Source organism: Perissodus microlepis, chromosome 3 (genome assembly GCF_051167445.1).
Source record: "Perissodus microlepis isolate ML-2025 ecotype Zambia chromosome 3, ASM5116744v1, whole genome shotgun sequence".
Classification (NCBI taxonomy): domain Eukaryota; kingdom Metazoa; phylum Chordata; class Actinopteri; order Cichliformes; family Cichlidae; genus Perissodus; species Perissodus microlepis.
Genome location: NC_140463.1, coordinates 13,693,552 through 13,714,761, shown reverse-complemented (window position 1 = coordinate 13,714,761; position 21,210 = coordinate 13,693,552). Strand labels below are relative to the sequence as shown.

The 21,210-nt window shown below is 40.6% G+C and overlaps 1 protein-coding gene across 1 annotated transcript; it reads left to right on the top strand.

The window, feature by feature from the left end:
- The first annotated feature begins 3,798 nt into the window (after positions 1-3,798).
- Positions 3,799-5,197, top strand: LOC146390044 (uncharacterized). Its single transcript, XM_084920333.1, has 2 exons — positions 3,799-3,852; positions 4,322-5,197. The coding sequence occupies exons 1-2, from the start codon at positions 3,799-3,801 to the stop codon at positions 5,195-5,197; spliced, it is 930 nt and encodes a 309-aa protein (XP_084776459.1).
- Positions 5,198-21,210: the final 16,013 nt, after the last annotated feature.

The following is a 21,210-nucleotide window of genomic DNA, read 5'->3' as shown; positions in this document are numbered from 1 at the left end:
ATGCTGATTTATGATAGTTGATATGTTTTCAAAGTGGATAGAAATTTTTCCTTCTAGTACAGGTGCAGTGGTATTGCTGGAAGAAATTATCCCAAGGGTGGAAGCTTCAGACTGAGACTGGGTGCTGATCAGAAATCTTCAAAGACCCAGCGGGAAGCAGGGACCAGTCCACGTGCAGCTGACAGCCCAGACAGCGGTTGATGTCGAGGGTAGTGCCACTGGGGATCCAAGAAGATTTCAGAGCCACAGCAATGACCACAAAGGTTAAGAAAGATCCCTGCGTTAGATGCTGAGGAAGACAACAAGGGTGTTTCATCCTACAGCTGCGTTGGAACGAGAGAGTGAGGGGTGAAAACGTAAGAGCACTTTTGCAAATATGTGATGTCTTGATAAATCGAGCAGATATTTGAAGTTTACACAGCACCATTCTCGCATGAAAATATCTTAAAATTTTATTTTGTGACCCAGAAAGAGTAATATTTCAAACTCCGCCACTCTGTGTTCCTCCGCCACTGCCTCGTTTGAGTTTTGGACGAAATGGATTCCGGGATATTGCATTTCGTCATTTCGAGCTGATTGGAGACCAGAACAGCCAATCAGATTTTTTTTGCAACCAAGTCTGTGATTGGCTGGTTTTGTGGCACAAATATAACGGTGTAGAGAAAGAGTTGAGCGCGCACGGGCGTGAGCAACACATTGCGAGCGAGCGCAAATGCAAAAACTGAGCGAGAGGGGCTGCTATTGTGTGTGTGTGGACAATAGCAAACACTGAAATACATTTTTTGCACGCAGCAATGAATTTTGTTCAGTCAAATTCAGCTTTACTTCGCTCAAAATAAATTTCTCCTCAAAATACAACACTTGCACCTGCAAACTTTTTTTACTTGCGCTCAAATTTTTTTTACATGCGCTCAGAATAGTTGCACAAAAATAACGCCATACAGCTGGACATCGGAGAGAGCATCGTTTCCATATTTCTCGTCTTTAAGCACATTTTTTGCAATTATCATCATTGCTTCTTTGAAAACCTCCCAGTCTAAAAATGCCTTCTTTTTCTTAATCATGAAATGTGTAGCTCTAAATGAGGCTTCGGTTGCTCTTTGGGAGTTTTTCACCGGTTTCGTGAAAAAAGACTGTTGTTTGCTCAAACCTGCCTTTAACTTGCAGGCCTTTTCCACTCGCAGTGTGCTGCCCTTTGGGTAGTTAGCATGGTAGCTTGTGTGACACGTTCGGAAATGTCTCTCCACGTTGTGCCGCTTTGCCGTTGCCGCAGTCGCCCCGCAAATGAGACACACGCATGAACCTTTCACAGTGGTAAAAAATAACTCTTCCTCCCATTCACTGTGAAAATGATATGTTTTCTTGCTTTTTTCCATCATGTTTTTGTCATCTCCTCACCTTTGCTGGTCTTCATGGCAACTGTTTCTGTGGAGACCAGCTAGCGCTGATCTAATATTTACTAATAAACTTTTTTTTTTTTTTTTTACATATTGGCTACGTCCACACGTACACGGGTATTTTTGACAACGGAGATTTTCCGTTTTTGTTTAAAAAAAATAATCCCGTCCACACGTAAAGGCAGAAATGAAGGAAAACGCTGCTAGGAACATCCAAAGCAACAGGTGGCGACATATTCCAAACCGTGTAGAAATGTTGGCAAATCAGAAGTCTAGAAGCCTCGGTGGGAAATAGTAAACAAGGATGGGGCATAGAAGCAGAACCGAGTCGTATGTGTGGAGGGACAGTAACTGTGTGTGTATATGTAAGCATTTAAACACTGCAGAGAGTACAATTAACAGTAATAGTATTGTAGAAATTCATTTCACCGAAACAATAACGTGGCGCACAGTGTGACGTCAAAAAGGCACACACCTTTGACGCTGCTTTTTCTCCGTTTTCCTCATCCACACGTAAATGCAAAAACTGTCACTCCAGAGAACACACCTCTGGCCATCTACTAGACACCACTTGATCCCGCAGTTTGCATTGCTCTTGATGATGTAATCTTGGATGCACCTGGAACCACTAAATGATAAGATGGCACGTACCACATTTGAATTAGAGCTCATGGTTTTGTGACATGCAAAGAACCCCCAGCTTTAATTGATTGTCACACACACACACATTTTTCAACATATATTTGGACAGTTTGAAGAAACAGGAAACGGACACATCTTCATTTATTAAGAAGAAATAAGTAGACTACAGATAAGGTTTGACTGTTTTAAGGTATTCATAGTGTCTAATATTAATTCTAATATTCTATTTAACCTTTTGAAAAACAGTTACCACATTTCTGGTGACCTGTGTAGAGCTATGGGTAGCTTTAGATTGGGTCCGGAGTTATTTGGGTGACAGGAAGCAGTTTGTGAAATTAAATGGTGGTTGCTCCTTATGTATGGACATTGCTTGTGGTGTACCCCAAGGGTCAGTATTAGGTCCAAAATTCTTCAACTTGTACATTAACAACATCTGTAAAGTGTCCAAAGTATTAAAAATGGTTCTCTTTGTTGACAATACAAACATTTTTTGCTCTGGTGATGATGTGCAGAATTTATTGGAGGATATGACTGAATAAATCTGAATAAATCTAAAATTATGTTATTTGGAAATAGTAGTTTAAATACAAATGCTAAGATTCAAATAAATGGTGCCGATATTGAAAGAGTCAGTGAAAATAAATTTCTGGGGGTAATAATAGATGAAAAACTTAACTGGAGAGCTCACGTAAGATATATTCATTCCAAAGTATCACAAAGCATTGCAGTCCTAAACAAGGCAAAACAGGTATTCGACAGAACATCACTTCATATTCTATACTGTTCACTGGTTTCACCATACTTAAGCCATTGTGCAGAGGTCTGGGGCAATAACTATAAAACCACATTACATTCACTTTTTACTCTTCAGAAAAAAAAGCACTTCGAATCATCCACAATGCAGGTTATAGGGAACATACAAACTCACTATTTTTGCAGTCTGAAATATTGAAAATTGATGATCTAGTGAAATTCCAAACAGCACAAATTCTATTCAAAGCAAAAAATAAAGAACTACCAGGTAATATTCAGAGTATGTTTTTTTTTGAAAGAAGGAAGTTATAATTTAAGGGGTTTTTGTAACTTTAAAACAGGGAAGGTGCGTACTACAAGAAAAGGCTTTTGTGTTTCTGTTCATGCGGTGAAACTGTGGAACAGTCTGAATATGGAATTAAAGCAATGTCCAAACATAAAACAGTTCAAAAAGAGTTATAAAAATATGATCTTCTCAAACTATAAAGAAAGGGAAAATATTGAAATTAAGTGAATGTCTCTATTTAAAAAAAATCAATAAAAAATTCATGATGTGATATTATAGTATATAGTATATCAGAAATCTGTTCACTATTTTTATTACAAATTATATCAGTAAGGAAGCTGACTAAATATTAACTGATAATTTATGGCAAAGGGGTGGGATTAAATAAGTGTTTCCTTCGTACCACTCCCTTTCAACATGCAAATTAATAAGAACGGTAGCTATATTGAAATGTATTGATTTTTTTGTATAGTATTTTGTTTTCTCTCTTATTTTCTTTTCTAAATGTACCTGTATATTGTTTACATGCTTGAAATAAATTACCAATCAATCAATCAAATACCTAAATACCTGGAATTCGCAGCAATGGACAGTGCACAAGAGAGTACAGACAGGGTGGAGTAGGTGGAGACAAGTGTCCGGGGTGATTGGTGTTGTGACAAAAGGATGTTAGCAATAGTGAAATGGAAGATTGACAATATCATAGTGAGATCTCCTATGATGCATGTTGTGGAGATGGTGGAACTAACAAAAAGACATGAAGCTGAGCTGGAGGTGAGATTTTTGTTGGGAGTGACAAGGATGGATAAGATTAGAAAAGAATATATCAGAGGGACAGTTAAGGTTGGAGGTAAAGTTAGAGAGGCAAGGCGAAGACGGTCTGGACATTTGCAGATGAGGAGTAATGGATAATGTCGAAGGTGGAGCTGTCAGGCAGGAGTAAATGGAAAGACTAAAGAAAAGATTCATGGATGTAATGCAGGGCACACAGACGGTTGGGAAAACAGAGGAGGATACTGGTGATAGGATGAGATGGAGGCAGATTATCCACTGTGGCGACCATTAAGGGGAGGAGCTAATAGACTTAAAAGAAATCTATCAAGAGTTTTTCTTGCAGAAGCACAAATATATTTTGTGAGACTCTGTTAAAAACTTCATCACTGCAACCGTATCGAATAACTTACAGCATGTTTTAGCTTTCACAAAACATGACATTATTTACTATTTTTGCTCTCTTCCATAGGTCATGTTCATCAACACTTCCTCCTCGCTCTCATCCTTAAATTCCTCCGTTAACTCGTTTGAGTCAACATGCCATGATTCAACAGTCTTTACCATCTACACCTCCATGACCATCCTCCTCTTCCTTCCACTCTACATCTTCATCCTCTACATGGGCTTCCAACAGTGGTGTCAGAAATCTGCACATGCAGGGGCAACAATGACCAACTCCAACTTCTTCACCTACAACATGATGTGGGTGGAGAGTTTTGGAGCTTTTGGATCGGTCTTCTATACCGTGGGTGGTTATACCAATAAGATAATAATGATCACTGTAGGGATTTTTATGTTTACCATCCTTTTTCCTGTAGAGACTTTGTTTCATGTCCTGACCTGTCTGGAGCGCTACCTGGCTGTTGTTCACCCCATCACCTATATGCATCTGCGCCAATCACATGGTGTCAGGATTAGAAACATCTGTGCTGTTTGTGCGTGGCTGCAGTGCATTGCATGGTTGGGGATACATTTCTTGCTTGGGTCTCAATATTTAAATATCCTACTTCTGTCCTACTTGGGTGTCTGCATGGTTGTTGTTGTTTTTTGTTGCCTATCTGTTCTTCATGTTCTGAGTCGCCCAAGACCAGGGGATGTGGGCAAACACAAGGAACAGTTTGACCAACCAAAGGTCAAGGCTTTCCGCATGATCATGGTGATAACAGGAGTGCTCCTGCTGAGATTTGCTGGGGTGATTATTTTGTTTGTATTGGAATATTTTCCATTGAAAGAATTGTGCGTTTTGACTGAATTAGCAGTTTGGTTGAGGGTACCCAGCCGCCTGGTTCTTCCTCTGCTGTTTCTGCACAAAGTAGGAAAACTGGCATGTTGTAGCAAAAAATAAATAAATAAATAAATCACGATATAAGAGGCACCCATGAAGTAACTGTTGAAGTTTCTATGGCTCATTGATGTTTTAGTGTTTTAAATGTACTGTATCTCCTCAGAGATAGTTTATGTTGCTAATTATCATTTCGGTACATGGAACCAACATAACTATCAGTAATACCAGCTGGATTAGTTTAGTTTAGAAAGTTTTAATCTGCTTCTTGTTGTGTACTATGATATTACATTACAATACTAACTTCAGAAAGATGACATAAAGAGTTGAGCATTTTTTTTTGACATGCATAGGAGCCAAAACCATTCAAGAATATTCCACTTCTTTGCCTTTAATAAACTCCTGGGTTGCTTTGGCTTCATCTTTTGGATCATTGTGTCACAGCGGGGTGCACCAGTATTTTGCAAAGGACTCAAGAGCAGATACTGTAGGAGACAGAACTTAACTTAAACCAAAAGCGAGTCTTTATTTGGGCTGATGAAACAAAACAACATTAACATTAAGGTAAAATCAGAAACCACTGCTAAACTGAGAATAGGCTATGAGAACTATGAAACTCTGACAAAACTATGAAAGCTATGACGAGACTATGGTTTGGCATAACAGACGACCTCACAATGAGTGAGCAAAAACACACAGACTAAATACACACAAGGGGTAATCAGGGGAAGTGGAAACACACGAGGAAACAGCTGACACAAATGAACCTAAGGACGTCACAGGGAAAGTGAACCTAAATACAATGACAAAGATCCACCAAACTCTTTCAAAATAAAGCAGGAAACACTAAGAACATACAATATTCTAAGAATAAAACTAAAATACGCAAAACACTGGGTCGCAGACCCAGTACCGTGATGCATTGTCCATCTGTATTATGAAACACCGCCCAGTCAGTGTGACTACATTGTCTCTGAACACATCAGAATTAATTTGGCTAATTTTGTCCAATGTCACATCATCATTAAACACTAGTGTCCCAACACCAATGACAGCCATGTATGCCTAAGCAATGACACTGCCTCCGCCGTGTTTTACAACCGATGTAAAGGTATGCTTTGGATCATGAGCTGTGCCACACCTTCTCCATACCTTTTTTTCGCCATTGATCTTGGTTTCATTTGTCCAAAGAATGTTTTTCCAGAACTGTGCTGGGTCTTATTTAAATAATCTAGGCTTTCTATTCTTGAAGCCAGTGGCGGTCCTAGCCTGCCCCCCCCCACACACACACATAAAACATATTAAGGATTGTACATTAACATAAAACTGTTGTCGAAATTCACCAGAGAAACACACACACACACATGAAGAGAGGGAGAGTATGCATTGTATGCAAACGGCTACCAAACAGCCATCATAATTCGTCATACAATGAGAACAGGACAAATCAACAACTGACACTCACTAATTAATATTAAAATCTGTAACATAATGTATTGTTTGGGGTTTAGTCTGTTACTGATACTATTTTTACCATTTCTTTTTGGAGCAACTGTAATCCATATTATTTTCTTAGGGATTAATAAAGTATTTTGATTCTGATTCTGATTGTTTCAGGATGACCTGCCATTATCCAATGACACATCTGCTTACCTGTATCTTTTGCTCATTTCTCCTCCTCCTCTTTTCTATTTTTTCTAAACTGAGCACCTGATGGCTTTGAACTTTTCTTGTCCATCTTCCATTGGTTTTAATTTTGGACTGCAGTATGAACACAAATCCACCAACCCGAGGATCACCACAACATAACCTAATAGACCTACACCTTAGTTTACAGATTCACTTTGTCTAAGGTGTACTTCTGGGATTTCACACAACCCACGATTCAAATCATGAATAGATAATGGGCTTGGATTTACAACATTATGAATGAAAACATTATGAATGAAATGTGCTCTATTTGGAGGCAGCAGGTCTCCCTCCCCTTTCCACGGGTTGTGTGTGAGACATTAAATCATCAAAATATAAAATATAAAATTTAAATTGTTATTGATCCCTTTACCCCGAGTCCTAAAGTGTATATTTATTTTCTTACTCTTCTTATATTTATTGTTTGTTTACTTGCACTGCTGTAACTGGAGCCTCGTGCTCTCGTCTCTCTCTATAGTGTACTGCATGCAGCCGAGATGACAATAAAGTTTACTTTGACTTCAGCAGCAAGCAGGCGCACCGAGGGCTCTCACGCTCACTTTTCGCGTATAGAATTTCGGAAAAACATTGGTGCAAAAGTCCCCCGCAGCCCCGCCCTCTCCTCCCTGTGCCACAAGCAGCAGGCGCACCTTGCAAACGGAGGGCGCCCTTACTCCCAGCAAATGGGCGATAGAAAACCGATTGGTGCCTATGATATTCACAATATGCGCTGGCTGATGTCGGGGCAGCATGAGTACGAGCAATTTTTAATTTTTTTAAATTTTTTTTGCTGATGCCCGTGATGCCGCCCCGGCCAACCGCCCGTGTCGCCCGTATCAGAAACCGCTACTGCTTGAAGCCTATGAGTGGCTTGCACCTTGTAGTGAACCCTCTGTATGCACTTTCCTGCAGTCTTCTCTTTATGGTAGACTTGAATATCGAAACATCTAACTCCTGGAGAGTGTTGTTCACTTGGTTGACTGTTGTGAGGGGATTTCTCTTCACCGTGAAAATAACTGGATTTTTTAAATGTTTGATGGCCCAAATTTGAGCACTACACCAAATACTGGGTATGAGGTTATTATGTGACACCTCTCAAAACACAAATATATCCACACTTACAACCACTAAATGATTGTCTTGTGGCCAGGGATGCACATCACATTTGAATAAGATGTCATTAGTGCAAAGCCCACACTTTTTTCCAATCTGGCTTTCATAGAGCTCACTCTACTGAAACTGCACTTGTTGGAGTCTCCGGTGACATCGTGATGAGATGTGATGCAGGAGAATGCTCTGTTTTACTGATGTTGGATCTGACATCTGCCTATGACACTGTTGACCTTCATAGTTTGCTAAATAGGCTGAGCCACTGGGTGGGTACATCTGGGTCTTCTTTGAACTGGTTCACATCTTATTTGTGTGAACGATCCTTACTATTGCATGACGTAGAAACAGTGGATTTATTATTTAGTGGATTGTGGATTGTTTTGTCACTGGGATAGACTGAAGAGACGGTATTCTATATTCAAATCCATCCTCACCCCGAGCCACTAAATGTTCTTTACTTGGCCACTGGCACATATAAAATTTAAATTTGCAGTCAGAGCTCTTTCAGCATGCAAAGAACTGCTGCTTCTGTTTATTTAGAATTTTTCCAGACACACCTATTTGAACAAGCTATTATTGTTACAGGACAGTGGTCTATGGCAGTGTATGGGAAAAAAAAACAGAAAGAGACATGCCAAGAAACAAACAAAAATTCTGTAATCAAGATTTGATGAATAACTATTTTTGATAGTGTGAAAATGACGGATGTGACGCCAACAGCATTTGCAGTTTCACACGGTTTTTATTGGCTCTGTTTTTTTGCTAAAAGCACAACCACACACCTCATCTTTCACAGGGGAGACATGATCATGTGATGGACCTCAGGTGTGTGTCAGCCTCCCCTGAGACCGCACCCTGAATGCACTTCTCCACTCCTCCCCTGCAGCTAAGCCACAAACCACACCCCGCCATAGATAGGCTTCATTACCAGTGTTTTGCTTGATTGTTTTATGTACCATGAAAAATACTAAAGATGTACAGGTCCAACAGTTTCTTTGTTGAGTGATGGTAACATTAATGTTCTTGGAAACTATTCATGTAAAGTAACTTAAAGGCAGTCTACTGGCACCAGCAGACTTTGAATACAAACTTTTTAAATGATCTGCTCTAAGGACAGCAACAGTGTTTCGACCTTTAAGAACACCAAATCGCTGAAAATTATTTGTAGTAATGAATATATTTGTAAGCTGAAAATGTAATTTGTAAAATAAGATAACTGTAACAAGATTGTATTTTAATGATAATAAATATTTAGCGTATGTGTATGTTTCTGCTTTTTGTAAACTCACAACAGAGGTAATTCTTCTTTTATTCAAATGTTTGCCTGTTGACCTTGGAATCTGATTTACATGTAGCGCTATGTTTGGAATTTTGCTCATTAAAATCTGAGCTGCAAGAAAAGAAAAACAAAACAAAACAGATTAAGAAAGCAATGAGTTTGCACCTTCTCTTTACGCACAATCATAAACAACACATACAGTCTGAAGTAGGGCTGCTCAATTAATCGAATTTTAATCACGATTACGATCTGGGCTTTCAACGATCATTAAAAATGACTGAGCTGATTATTAGCCCCTCCCTCATGCTTTACTCTCGCGCTGCTCCGTGTGGCAAATCGAGCGCACCTCTCTGCATTTCAAACACGTGTCACAACAATTAAGAGGACCCGAGGGAAGCTCGGAAAGCTAAGCAGAAGTTATTTGGAGAGGAGAGTGACTGCCGTTGGTTGAAAAGAGAGGTAAAAAAAAAAAAAAAACTTCAGTGGTGTGGAAACATTATGGGTTCGCGGAGTCAGACGTGGATCAAGTCGACATAGTGTGTATACTTTGCTACAGTGTCGTAGCTGCACCACAGAGCAACACTGCAAAGTTCACTAAACATAGATGTTTACTTTTTTCATTTATTTTTTATATTGCAAACATTTGCACTGTTATCAGTATTTGCACACTATTTTATATTATTTTTTGACCATCTTTAAAGTCATTATTCAATACATTGTTATTGTTAAATAAATATCGTCAAATAATCGAGATCTCAATTTCAGTGAAAATAATCGTGATTATCATTTTTGCCATAATCGAGCAGCCCTAGTCTGAAGTGAGAAATATTTGAATTAGTTATCAGAAAAGAGCAGTCAGACTGTCTAGAGGTGCATCACAAGGAATATCAAGAACATACCGTACTCTTCCAGCTTACAATGCCAGGACTCAGTAGCTACCACTGTCATTACCACCATGTTTACCTTCTTCAACATCATCGTCCTCTTTCTGGTCTACATCCTAATCCTCTATATGGGTTTCCAGCGTTGGAGGCATCAGCACTCTGCACCTGCAATGATGACAATGAGCCACTCTGACTTCTTCACATACAACATGATGATTTGGGAGTTTTTAGGTGTTTTCATTCTTCCAGACTGTGTACAGCTACACATTGAATGGCCCAATCTTTATGTCTGTTGAGTATTTATTCAGTGTCGTGTTAGATGGACAGAACTTTTTTCATGTTCTGATCTGTTTGGAACACTACCTGGCTGTTGCTCATCCTATCACCTTCTGGCATCTGTGGGAACCACAGGGCATCAAGATTAGAAACATCAGCATTGTGTCTGGTTGGCTGTTGTGCTTTGGATGGGTAGCAGTAGAACACTTGTACTGTAATAATTTTTATGCAATCCCAATTTTATGCTATTTAGGCATCTGGAAATAAGTTATTTCTTTCTGTTTGTCTGTTAAGTAGATGGGGATAGGGAATGAGTTGGCAAATCAAAACAAAACACGTCTTACATGATTATGGCCATAATGCAAGTGCTTCTGTTTGTTGGGATCCTGATTTATTTTGACAAAGACAATAATTTTTCAGTTGATACTAAAGGCCTGTGCATGCCACTCACTTTAGTATTCTGGTGGACAGTCTCCAGCAGTCTGGTTATTCCTCCGTTGTTTCTGCATAGAGCAGGAAAACTATTATATTTTAGGAAGAAAATGGATTCAGGATGAAGGATTGGGTAAAAACATAAATGATATAAAGACAGGAAATGTTAGTTAATAATGTGTTACTTACAAAAGTTTATTTTTTAATAACTAACCTCGTATTGTGGATGAATAATCTCAGTTGTTCTCCTGACTGAAGTTTGCCCCGTGTATAGCATCCTGCTATGCGATTGCATTTGTCCCTGAACACCAGAATCCCTCACGTTACTTTTATCGAGTGGAAAAAAAGTTGGCGTTCATCCTCCAGCTTCACTGTGCTAATGTTATGCTAACATCGCTGTGTCGCTAGCAATCGCGTAGCACAACATTATATACCAGGTAGTCCAACTTCAGTAACCCTGCAAACGCCACTGCTGTTTAGTTTTCTGTCTTCATTTATGTTGGAAGTGGTAGCAGAGCTGTACGTTTTAATTAGTTTCAAAAATCTCTCAGTCAGAACATGGTATATCATGTTTAGGGGGAAACTAGCGAGCTAACTTCCTATTAACTTGTAACTCCGTTAAATTTAATAAATTCTGTTTTCATGGATGCCTGGATGTTAAACTTAATTGTTACACCTGGTAAAGCAGCAAGCTCTGACAATCCATCAAGCAGTGCGCCTTACCAAAGTTGTACTAAAACATTTTTTAACAGATTTCTGCACGCCAAAATCAGTTCGAGGTCAGTAAGCACAACCAGAATTCATACATAAGGCACACCTCGAGTTTTGAGAAAATTAAAGGATTTTAAGTGTGCCTTATAGTGTGGAAAATACGTTATACAGAAGAAAAGAATATATCGCAATATCTATCGTTACCGCACGTGCTTCGAATTATACCGCGATATGGATTTTAGGCCATATTGCCCAGCCCTAATGGACATGTACGTCTTTTTCACAGGACTTGTGTCATGGAGGCTTATATGCATCCTCAGGGATGGTATGCAGCCAACATCATCACTGTCATATGCAAACGCCTCACATTCCTCTTGCAACATCTTCCTCGCAGCCACTCGCTGATTTTTGTCCAGATGCTGGAGATCCACTGGTGGGTCCCATGACTTTGGTCTCTGTTGGTTTTCTTGTGTCTGTGTGTTACTCGGGTTGTGTGACTTTAGCTCTTTACTGTTTTTATTCTCTTGTGTCGGCTCGTTTACTTTAGTCTGGGTGCCAGCTGCGTATACAGTCTTTACTGGTTCAAGGTATCCAATCACTTTACGGCTCTCCAGATAAATGGTGTGGCCTGTTAGTCACAGGGATGGGCACATATGGTACTTTTCTGTCTGGGATTTTCTCCAATACGTCATTGAATATTATGCCTTCTGGTGGTGGGTCAGCCCCATCAGGCACAAAGAGCATGTCTTGGCCCCGGGCATGTGAACCAATGTGTGCCCGTAAATAAACTGTGGTGACTTGGTTTGCTGACAAAGGAACTCTTCTTATGCCAGTCCTTACCACACCTGTCTCTGGGCATTCACTGCTGTTCTGCACAAGCTTGACAACATTATTTGCAGTGCGTACAGTTATTTGAAATGCTTTATTCACACAGTGTGCTAGCTGTTTTCTTCCTCCTTTGTTTTTTACATCTTCCTGATTCACGATAGCTTCAATGACATTGTAGCCGATGATGGGATTGCTGGCCACAGCCGGGTCACTGGATACCAGTACTGGGACTTGCAGCTCATTAGTTGGAGACAAATCGCTGCCTAGTCTGAAGCTGACTTCTATCCAGCCAATGTAGGGAATGGGTGTGTCATTTGCTGCAAACACTTTGAGTGTCTCATTGTCTAGCAGTTCTGAAACGGGTCTGACAACCGTGTGAGGGAGGTGGTTTTGCCGCCAGTTTTCATTTACTATACTGGACTGTGCCCCTGAATCCCATAACACCTTGGCTGGGTGATTGTCCATAAAACAGTTTACAGTACATCTGTTTCCCACCAGGCTAACTAACCGTGACTTTCGTTGAGGGGGTAGATAGTGAACCTCAGTTACCGCTGATGGGACACTCGCTGCAGTTTCTTTGAAAGATGTTGGTGAGCTTGGCTGTTCGTTATGGGACCGTGGGCTTTGGACTACTGTTGGTCCTATCTCAGTAGTCCAAAGCCCACGGTCCCGATGACAGTCTCGGTGCTCTGCATCCACGGGAGTAGTGGCCCTCTCTGTTATGGTTATGTCGTTTAGGGGGGACAGTAGCTGATACTTGATGGAGTCACTGAGCAGCCCAGTTTCAATGGAGCGGAGGAATTTGCGCTGCATGGTGGCTCTGCTATACAGTTCATCTGTCTCCTCATTTGCCGCTTTCCATAACAACTTCTCTTTAAGTTCAATGGCACGAAATACAAAGTTTAAGTCAGTTTCTTTGGGCTCTTGGGAGATATTGAGGAGCTGATGGTAAAGCTCAGTGGGGCTGTCTACCCTATATTGTCCCTTTAATATGGTGAGCCAATCTGGCGAATCAGGCTGAGATAGGATAGCTTATCCTTCTGCCCATGCTTTCCAATCTGCCCACAGATTTTAAACTCCCTCTTCAGTGTTACCTCTTGAAGAGTTCGCATTGCCTCTGGTCGGGCTCTGGGTGAGTAATCTGCAATATGTTCTGGAGTAGCACATGTGGTGTTCTCAAGATCTTTCTTTGCCCAGACTCTGTGCCATGGGGTTCCCTTTCTGACTGACACTCTCCTTTGCTTAGTCTCTGGATGTATACAGCAATGTCTTTATAACACTGTTTTACTTGATCCTCTTCCTCACTTTTCTCCACATCATCAAACATGCCCTCTGCCAACCTGATGAGTGTCCTCTTGGTCTTGCTGTGAGACTCTGCGCTGTCCTGGCCAGACCATTTCAGTCGCCTGCAGATGTCCACAAGATGCTCTCTCTCCAACTGCCACAAGGCTGCACTCACTTCATCACGCAGAGGTTGCAGAGATTTCATTTCTTTTGATTCAAGGTTCGTCTCTTGGGAAAGAAGGTGGTTGGTGATGGTGTTGACTCACTAGCGCTGTCTCACCAAAATATGTTACACCGCTGAAATGATGGGCCAACTCATCTCCCGTGCAACATATTTATTTTTACAGAAAACTGTAAAGACAGAAAAAGATGACATTAATCATTTCTTTCGGCGCGCGGGCCGTACGCTGCCTATTCACCACTAGGGATGGGTACCGGTATCCGGTGCCATTATGGCACCGGTTCTGACATAAACGGTAGTAACCAGACCGAAAAGCAGCGCACATTTCGGTGCTTTATTTTGGTGCTTTTTTTTCCTGAAATGTCACACACTTTGGATTCTAGCCAATCATTTTACGTTTGCAAGTGTAGTAGGCGGGCCCAGGTACGTACGTTCTTTTAGAGCAGAGCTACAGATTAAAAATTCCCAAGGTGAAGCGGTCAAAGTCTGGCTGTACTTCACAGCAAAAGATGCAAACTCAGCAGCCTGCAACAAGTGCTTTAAGCTGATACTGTGCAAAGGAGGTAACTCCTCGAATCTGATGAAACACCTGGCGACGTATAGCATTTTGTTAAAAGCCGAGAAATGCGCCGTATTTGATAGCTTGCTGCGAGACCTCACACCGGGCACATCTACTGCGGGTGTGGTGCCTGTTATCGGACCCGGAGTTAGCAACATCCCCCAAGAACCCGAAGAGTAGAGTCCTGGCCCCTAGCCCTGCCAGTGTAGCAGAAATGATGACGGATGATGATGGCAGCAGCAGCCGTTCTTCTCTGGGTGAGTAGCTTAATGTTGTCCGTGTGTAATTTACGTTGAGTAGGCTAACCACGTTATTACATTAATGCATGTAAGGTGAACTAGCAAACACCTTCGTAGTTACATGAGGCTGTCTTCTTGTTTGATGGCAGATACTCCCTTCACCCTGGCCAAAAACGCTAAAATTGTCACGGCTGGGGCGGCAGTCGTGTGGAGGTGAGAAGGAGGATCCAAATAGCAGCCAGTGGTGGAGGTGCAAGTGAGATTTATTTACAATGAGCAATAACCAAGATGTGGGCAGAACCGAAACATAAACCTAAACTGGGAAAACTAACACAAAAGGAGGACAAGGGGTGAGGAGCAGAGAGACACGGTGAAACACGGAATAATGCTGGGTACACAGAAGATTCATAGAGAAACACAGACGACGCGACGAGGAGCACAGGCAGACACGCAGTATAAATACACACACCAGGTAATTAGGAAATGGCACACAGGAGGGGACACAGCTGGAACTAATGGGCATAACGAGACACAAACCTACAAAGTCAAACAGGAAACTCACAGGCTGTGTCCCAATTCAGGGTCTGCACGCTTGAAGTACGCGCACTACGCGCACTACGTACGGTGCGTACTATAAGTACGAGAAGTGCGGAAGTGAGAGGCTTGTGAAATGGGACGGTGTACGCTTCGTCGCGCTGTTCAGGTTGCCTAGCAACCATGATACTAACCGCGAGACACGTTTCATACAGCTTTGTTTGACAGAAATGAAGGAGAAAAATGTTTTGTTGGTCATTCATTTTTGTCATGACATCACTTTGATTAGTTGAGTATCTGAGGCTGAGACCACAGGACTGTAAAACATGATTGTTGGGCTTCAATTCTGTGCTGAACAGTCATTTAAGATTAGTTAGTAAATAACAATTAGTTAATGTTGTTCATGAGACTAAAGTCATCTCACTGTGGTAATGTAAATATAATATGGCCAATATTATAGTATTGTCAGATTATTATGATATATATATATATATACACACACATATACATATATCACTGACTTTCAGCTTGTTGTGTTTGTTGATATATGACTGACTTTAATTATTAAACATTCGCACATAAATAAGTGACGTCATATTCAGTACTTTTGACAGTTCACTCTTTGGCCGCTCCATCTTATTAGGGAAATTCCATATACATAAATGTAAATTTCAAAACTCAACCCCATCATTTAATTTGTTTTTGATTGAAATTGAATATTACTTAAACTCTCTTAAATTAACTTCCAATAAAAAAGGTTTATCATTGATTGAAATTCATTCAGAAATGTTTAACGAATGAGCTGTCACAACTTTCAAGTACAAAGTTGTTATGAAGTCTGTCACATTCCCCCCCTTTTTTTTCTTTTTTTCCCCTTTATTTATTCATCCTTCTTATTTCATTGTACTGTATATTGTTACTCTTATTTGCCTTGTATGCCTACTGTGCAAACTGAACTGGAATGACTGACTGTTCGCTTTATAATTTCAATAAAGTTTGGAAAAAAAAAAAACCTCTTCGGCCGCTCCCTTCTGCTGTATTTTGCGGCAAAATTATCCACACCCACCGCCACGCTATGAATTGTGGGATATATGGGACCACGAAGCGTGCACCGGACCACGCTTGATATTTGGGGAAATCGACGGCGCATTTGGAGTACGTATTTGAAGTACACTTCGAATTGGGACAGCCGTCGTCGCGTGGCGGTGACATAACCGCACTTAAAATGCGTACTTCAAGCGTGCAGACCCTGAATTGGGACACAGCCACAGACTGTTTCACAATACCAACTCGGGGACATGAACAGAACACAGAGGAGGGACACAGGTAGGGATAATAGAACACTAAACACACAACTCAAACCCTAAGAACAAATACAAAACAGCAGAAACTGGAAAATAATAACAATAAACTCAAAACACTGGGTCAACGACCCAGGTTCATGACAAAAATGACCAAAGAAAAAGTGGAAAACAGCTAAACATGAGAGGTTTTTGGACAAAGTTTGTGTTTTCTCCATTGTTTAAGCACTGCTTCCAGCCAAGAGTGATGCCATAAATCCCTTATAGCTGCAGAAAAGGCTAACATTGTTATCTTTTTACAAAAAAACAGCTGAACATGAGAGGTTTTTGGACCAATTTTGTGTTCTCCATTCTTTAAGCACCGGTTCGAGCACCGTTTAAGCACCGGCACCGTTTCAAAAGTACCGGTTTGGTACTGGTATCGGATAAAACCTAAACAATACCCATCCCTATTCACCACTGACACTACTTCTTCTAGTGTAGCGTCAGCTACCGATGCGTACGAGACTGAGCGCCCTCTGCTGGTGGAACTTATATAACAGTAAAGCTGACATTACAGTGGACTTATTAAAAGAAAGTGTCTCTGAGCATAAAATAAAATGGGGGGCTACTATCTTCATGTCTCTGTCTTTAACATAGTGCCACACTGTCATTAGGAACCACTACATCTATCACTACGGCCGTCTTCTTCTGTTTGTCTACCACCACTATGTCCGGTTGGTTAGCCACCATTTTGTCCGTCTGTATCTTGAAGTCCCACAGGATCTTCGCTCAGTTATTCTCCACCACCCTTGGGGTCATCTCCCATTTTGACCTCAGGACTTCCAGGCTGTATTCGGCACAGATGTTTCTGTATACAGTCGTGGCCAATAGTTTTGACAATGACACAAATATTAGTTTTCACAAAGTTTGCTGCTAAACTGCTTTTAGAGCTTTGTCTCAGTTGTTTCTGTGATGTACTGAAAAATAATTACAAGCACTTCATACGTTTTAAAGTCTTTTATTGACAATTACATGACATTTATGCAAAGAGTCAGTATTTGCAGTGTTGGCCCTTCTTTTTCAGGACCTCTGCAATTTGACTGGGCAGGCTCTCAATCAACTTCTGGGCCAAATCCTGACTGATAGCAACCCATTCTGTCATAATCACTTCTTGGAGTTTGTCAGAATTAGTGGGTTTTTGTTTGTCCACCCGCCTCTTGAGGATTGACCACAAGTTCTCAATGGGATTAAGATCTGGGGAGTTTCCAGGCCATGGACCCAAATTTTCAACGTTTTGTTCCCCGAGCCATTTAGTTATCACCTTTGCCTTATGGCAGCGGTCCCCAACCTTTTTTGCGCCACGGACCGGTTTATGCCCGACAATATTTTCACGGACCGGCCTTTAAGGTGTCGCGGAAAAATACAACAAAATAAAACTAGTACTGGTACCGAAAAAAAGAAGATTTATTCATAACACACGTGAAAAGACCCAGGAAAACCGAGTTAATGATAAAAACGATAACAAAATAATGCTGAAAACCGCTAAAAACCCTGAAAACCATATATTTCACACCTGAGCCTCAACTCTCGTGGCCCGGTACCGGTCCGAGGCCCGGGGGTTGGGGACCGCTGCCTTATGGCACAGTGCTCCATCGTGCTGGAAAATGCATTGTTCTTCACCAAACTGTTGTTGGATTGTTGGAAGACGTTGCTGTTGGAGGTTGTTTTGGTACCATTCTTTATTCATGGTTGTATTTGGGGCAAAATTGTGAGTGAGCCCACTCCCTTGGATGAGAAGCAACCCCACATAGAATGGTCTCAGGATACTTTACTGTTGGCATGACACAGGACTGACACCTTTTCTTCTCCGGACAAGCCTTTTTCCAGATGCCCCTAACAATCGGAAAGAAGCTTCATCGGAGAATATGTGTCATGATCCTGGGTCATGTTGACCCAGCATTTTTAGTTTTTGTGTGTTTTGTATTTTGTTCTTTATGTTCCTTATTTGATTTCCCCTTGTGACTTTACCCCCTCTGTGTATCTGTGAGCCCTCATCTCCCCTCCTTGTGTTTTATTCCATGTTTCCTCAGCCCGTTATGTCTGTGCTCTCCCAGTGTTCTCTCTCTCCTCCTGTCTGCACCTCTGTGTGTACTTCCTGTTTTACTTTGACAGTCTCCCGTCAGTGTTGTGTTTACTCCTGCCGTGTCTCGTTATGATTATCAGTGTCACCTGTGTTCCCCGTGTGGTCCCACTTCCCTCGTTGACCCTCTGTGTATTTATGTCCGTGTCTCTTTCAGTTCTGTGTCGTGTTCTCCCTCATTCATGGCTGTGTGTTTCTCTGTGTAATACTTTATAGTTTCCCGGTTTAGTTTGTATGGCTTTGCTCTCCAAAAATAAAGCTGTGAATTTTGAGTTCATTCCTGCCTCCGTGAGTTTGCGAGTGGGTCCTCATCCTGCCTGCACGCTTTATCACAATATTACTTTGCCCCAGTCCTCAGACATAATGATCTCCAGCCTTGTGCTCGTCAACATTCTCACCTGAGTTAACAAGACGATTACTGAAATGGTCTCAGCAGGTCCTTTAATGACAGAAATGAAATGCAGTGGAAAGGGATTTTTTGGGATTAATTTAATTTTCATGGCAAAGAAGGACTATGCAATTCATCTGATCACTCTTCATAAGATTCTGGAGTATATGCAAATCCCTATTATAAAATCTTAAGCAGCAACTTTTCCAATTTCCAATATTTATGTAATTCTCAACACTTTTGGCCATGACTGTATGTCCAGGCTTCTAGCATCTTGCACCCTGCTGTTATGTGCTGGACAGCCAATACTCCAAATCACATCTAAACACAAACTACTGGTTTTCATGCACTGTGGAGTGCAACCCTGAAAATTTGACTGGACATTATTTTGAAGTTTCCCCCCATTAAACCAGAGGTTGTTTTTTTTGTTTTGTTTTTTAAATTAAATTTAATTGAGTTTGTTCATACTGTAAGATTACTTTGATTATAAAGAAAATGGTAATAAGGTACATGAATTATTTAAAGGCTGGATGGTTTAAAAGGTTATAAAACAGGTTATTTTAAAACTGCATTCCTCTTGTTTGCTTTGTCCATTTAACACATTAATTCAATGATGTCATGGCATCATACTAAATAGAGTAGTGTTGGCTTGCCATTGAAGATTCATAGTTTACAAAATAAGAATTTAAAATTTATAAGACCAAAATCATAAGCTTTTTTGTTGTTAATTAAAGGCCTTTCAATTCATTAGCGCTTTGACTTATTAAGTCAATTTTCTTTAACAAAATGCAAAAGTAGGAGAAAAAGGTGCAAAGTCTATTTTAGCATATTTTTTTGTTTTTACGTTACCTTAAAGGCAACTCAAATAGACACGGTCTATTTAAATTAATTATTTGTTTTCAGTAGTGACCCTGGCTTCAGTGACACAAGTTAGTTGAACTGAACCATGATGATCTTTATTAATAGGCCAATAAAGAAATAATAATCAAAATAACCAAACTCACCCTTTATACTTAGTTGAATAATTTTTCAATTGTATTAGAGGCGCACAAAAACTTTTAAAGTAACAGAAGCTAATCAAATCAATCAAGATGATAGAAATGTAATATTAATCACTTATCTGAATCCTCCTTTAGCTTTCTTGAATGCCAAAACTTTTCAGAGCTAAATTCAGAAACATCCACCTAACATCTATTACATTCAGTTCATTCATCCATATGATCACTTTTGCATGAATCAGCTGATTCTCAGAGGGTTAGGTCAAAGCTCCTTTCCAATTTGATTATTGAAATGAACATGAAATTGTTTAGGCCACAATCAATAGGTTTACTCTTCATAAGAACTATATGGAAATGTTTTAATAATGGATCCACATGGATAATGGAGGGGGGACACAGGCAGCTGTAGCCAGTTGCTGTCCCCAAGCCAACTGGAGTGACCAAACTGGACTTCTTGGTTGTGTTTTTCATATAGGTACCTTTTGGAACATTTTGATGGGATTAACTGACAAATAATATAATGAGTTTTCTGTCACAGATCTTTCAGGAAGTTCATGCTTCAGTTTTGGTGGGCAAAACTGTACTTGTTGGCTTCTGGAACTACTTAAACTGCATCTTTGTAGCTCAGGAAATTTTCTGGATCAAGCTTGTTAACCAAGTGAGCTACTATTAGATAGCTTACACCCCATCTTTTAATCCAAATATGGTCACATTTGAGAACATCAGCAACAGCCACAACTTCAATGATCCAGAAACCAGTTAGTTGTGTCATGGTGATTACCAGTGTTGGGGAGTAACGGAATACATGTACCGCCGTTACGTATTTAAAATACAAAATATGAGTAACTGTATTCCGTTACAGTTACTGTTTAAAAAGGTGGTATTGAGAATACAGTTACTTTGTTGAAATAAATGGATTACACTGCGGTACTTTCCTGCTTCATATTGTGGCGGGTCAGGACTGTTTGGGTTTTGTTTGACAGCTACGTTCTGTTGTTCCAGGCGGCAGCGTTAAGGTTGCCATGGTTACAGGGTGACGCTCTCTCTCTTTGCATGTTTCCTGGGTGAGAGAGCGCCTTTTTGTTGTTGTGCTAAGCTAATAGGCAGAATGCTACAGGCATAGCTCTAAAGAATGTAGCCTCATGGGCAGTGTAGTCCGTGCTGCAGGGAGAATGGAATGCCATACCCGTTATGTGTCTGTGAGCAAGAGGAGGGAGAAAAAGGAGAGTGGAAAAGTACGCACTGTCACCAACCAGAAACG

Excerpts from the sequence above, each read along its gene's own strand:
- LOC146390044 (XM_084920333.1), top strand. The coding sequence starts at position 3,799 with ATGCATGTTGTGGAGATGGTGGAACTAACAAAAAGACATGAAGCTGAG. Across the intron at positions 3,853-4,321 it reads GACATGAAGCTGAGCTGGAG|GTCATGTTCATCAACACTTC; the intron begins GTGAGATTTTTG and ends TCTCTTCCATAG.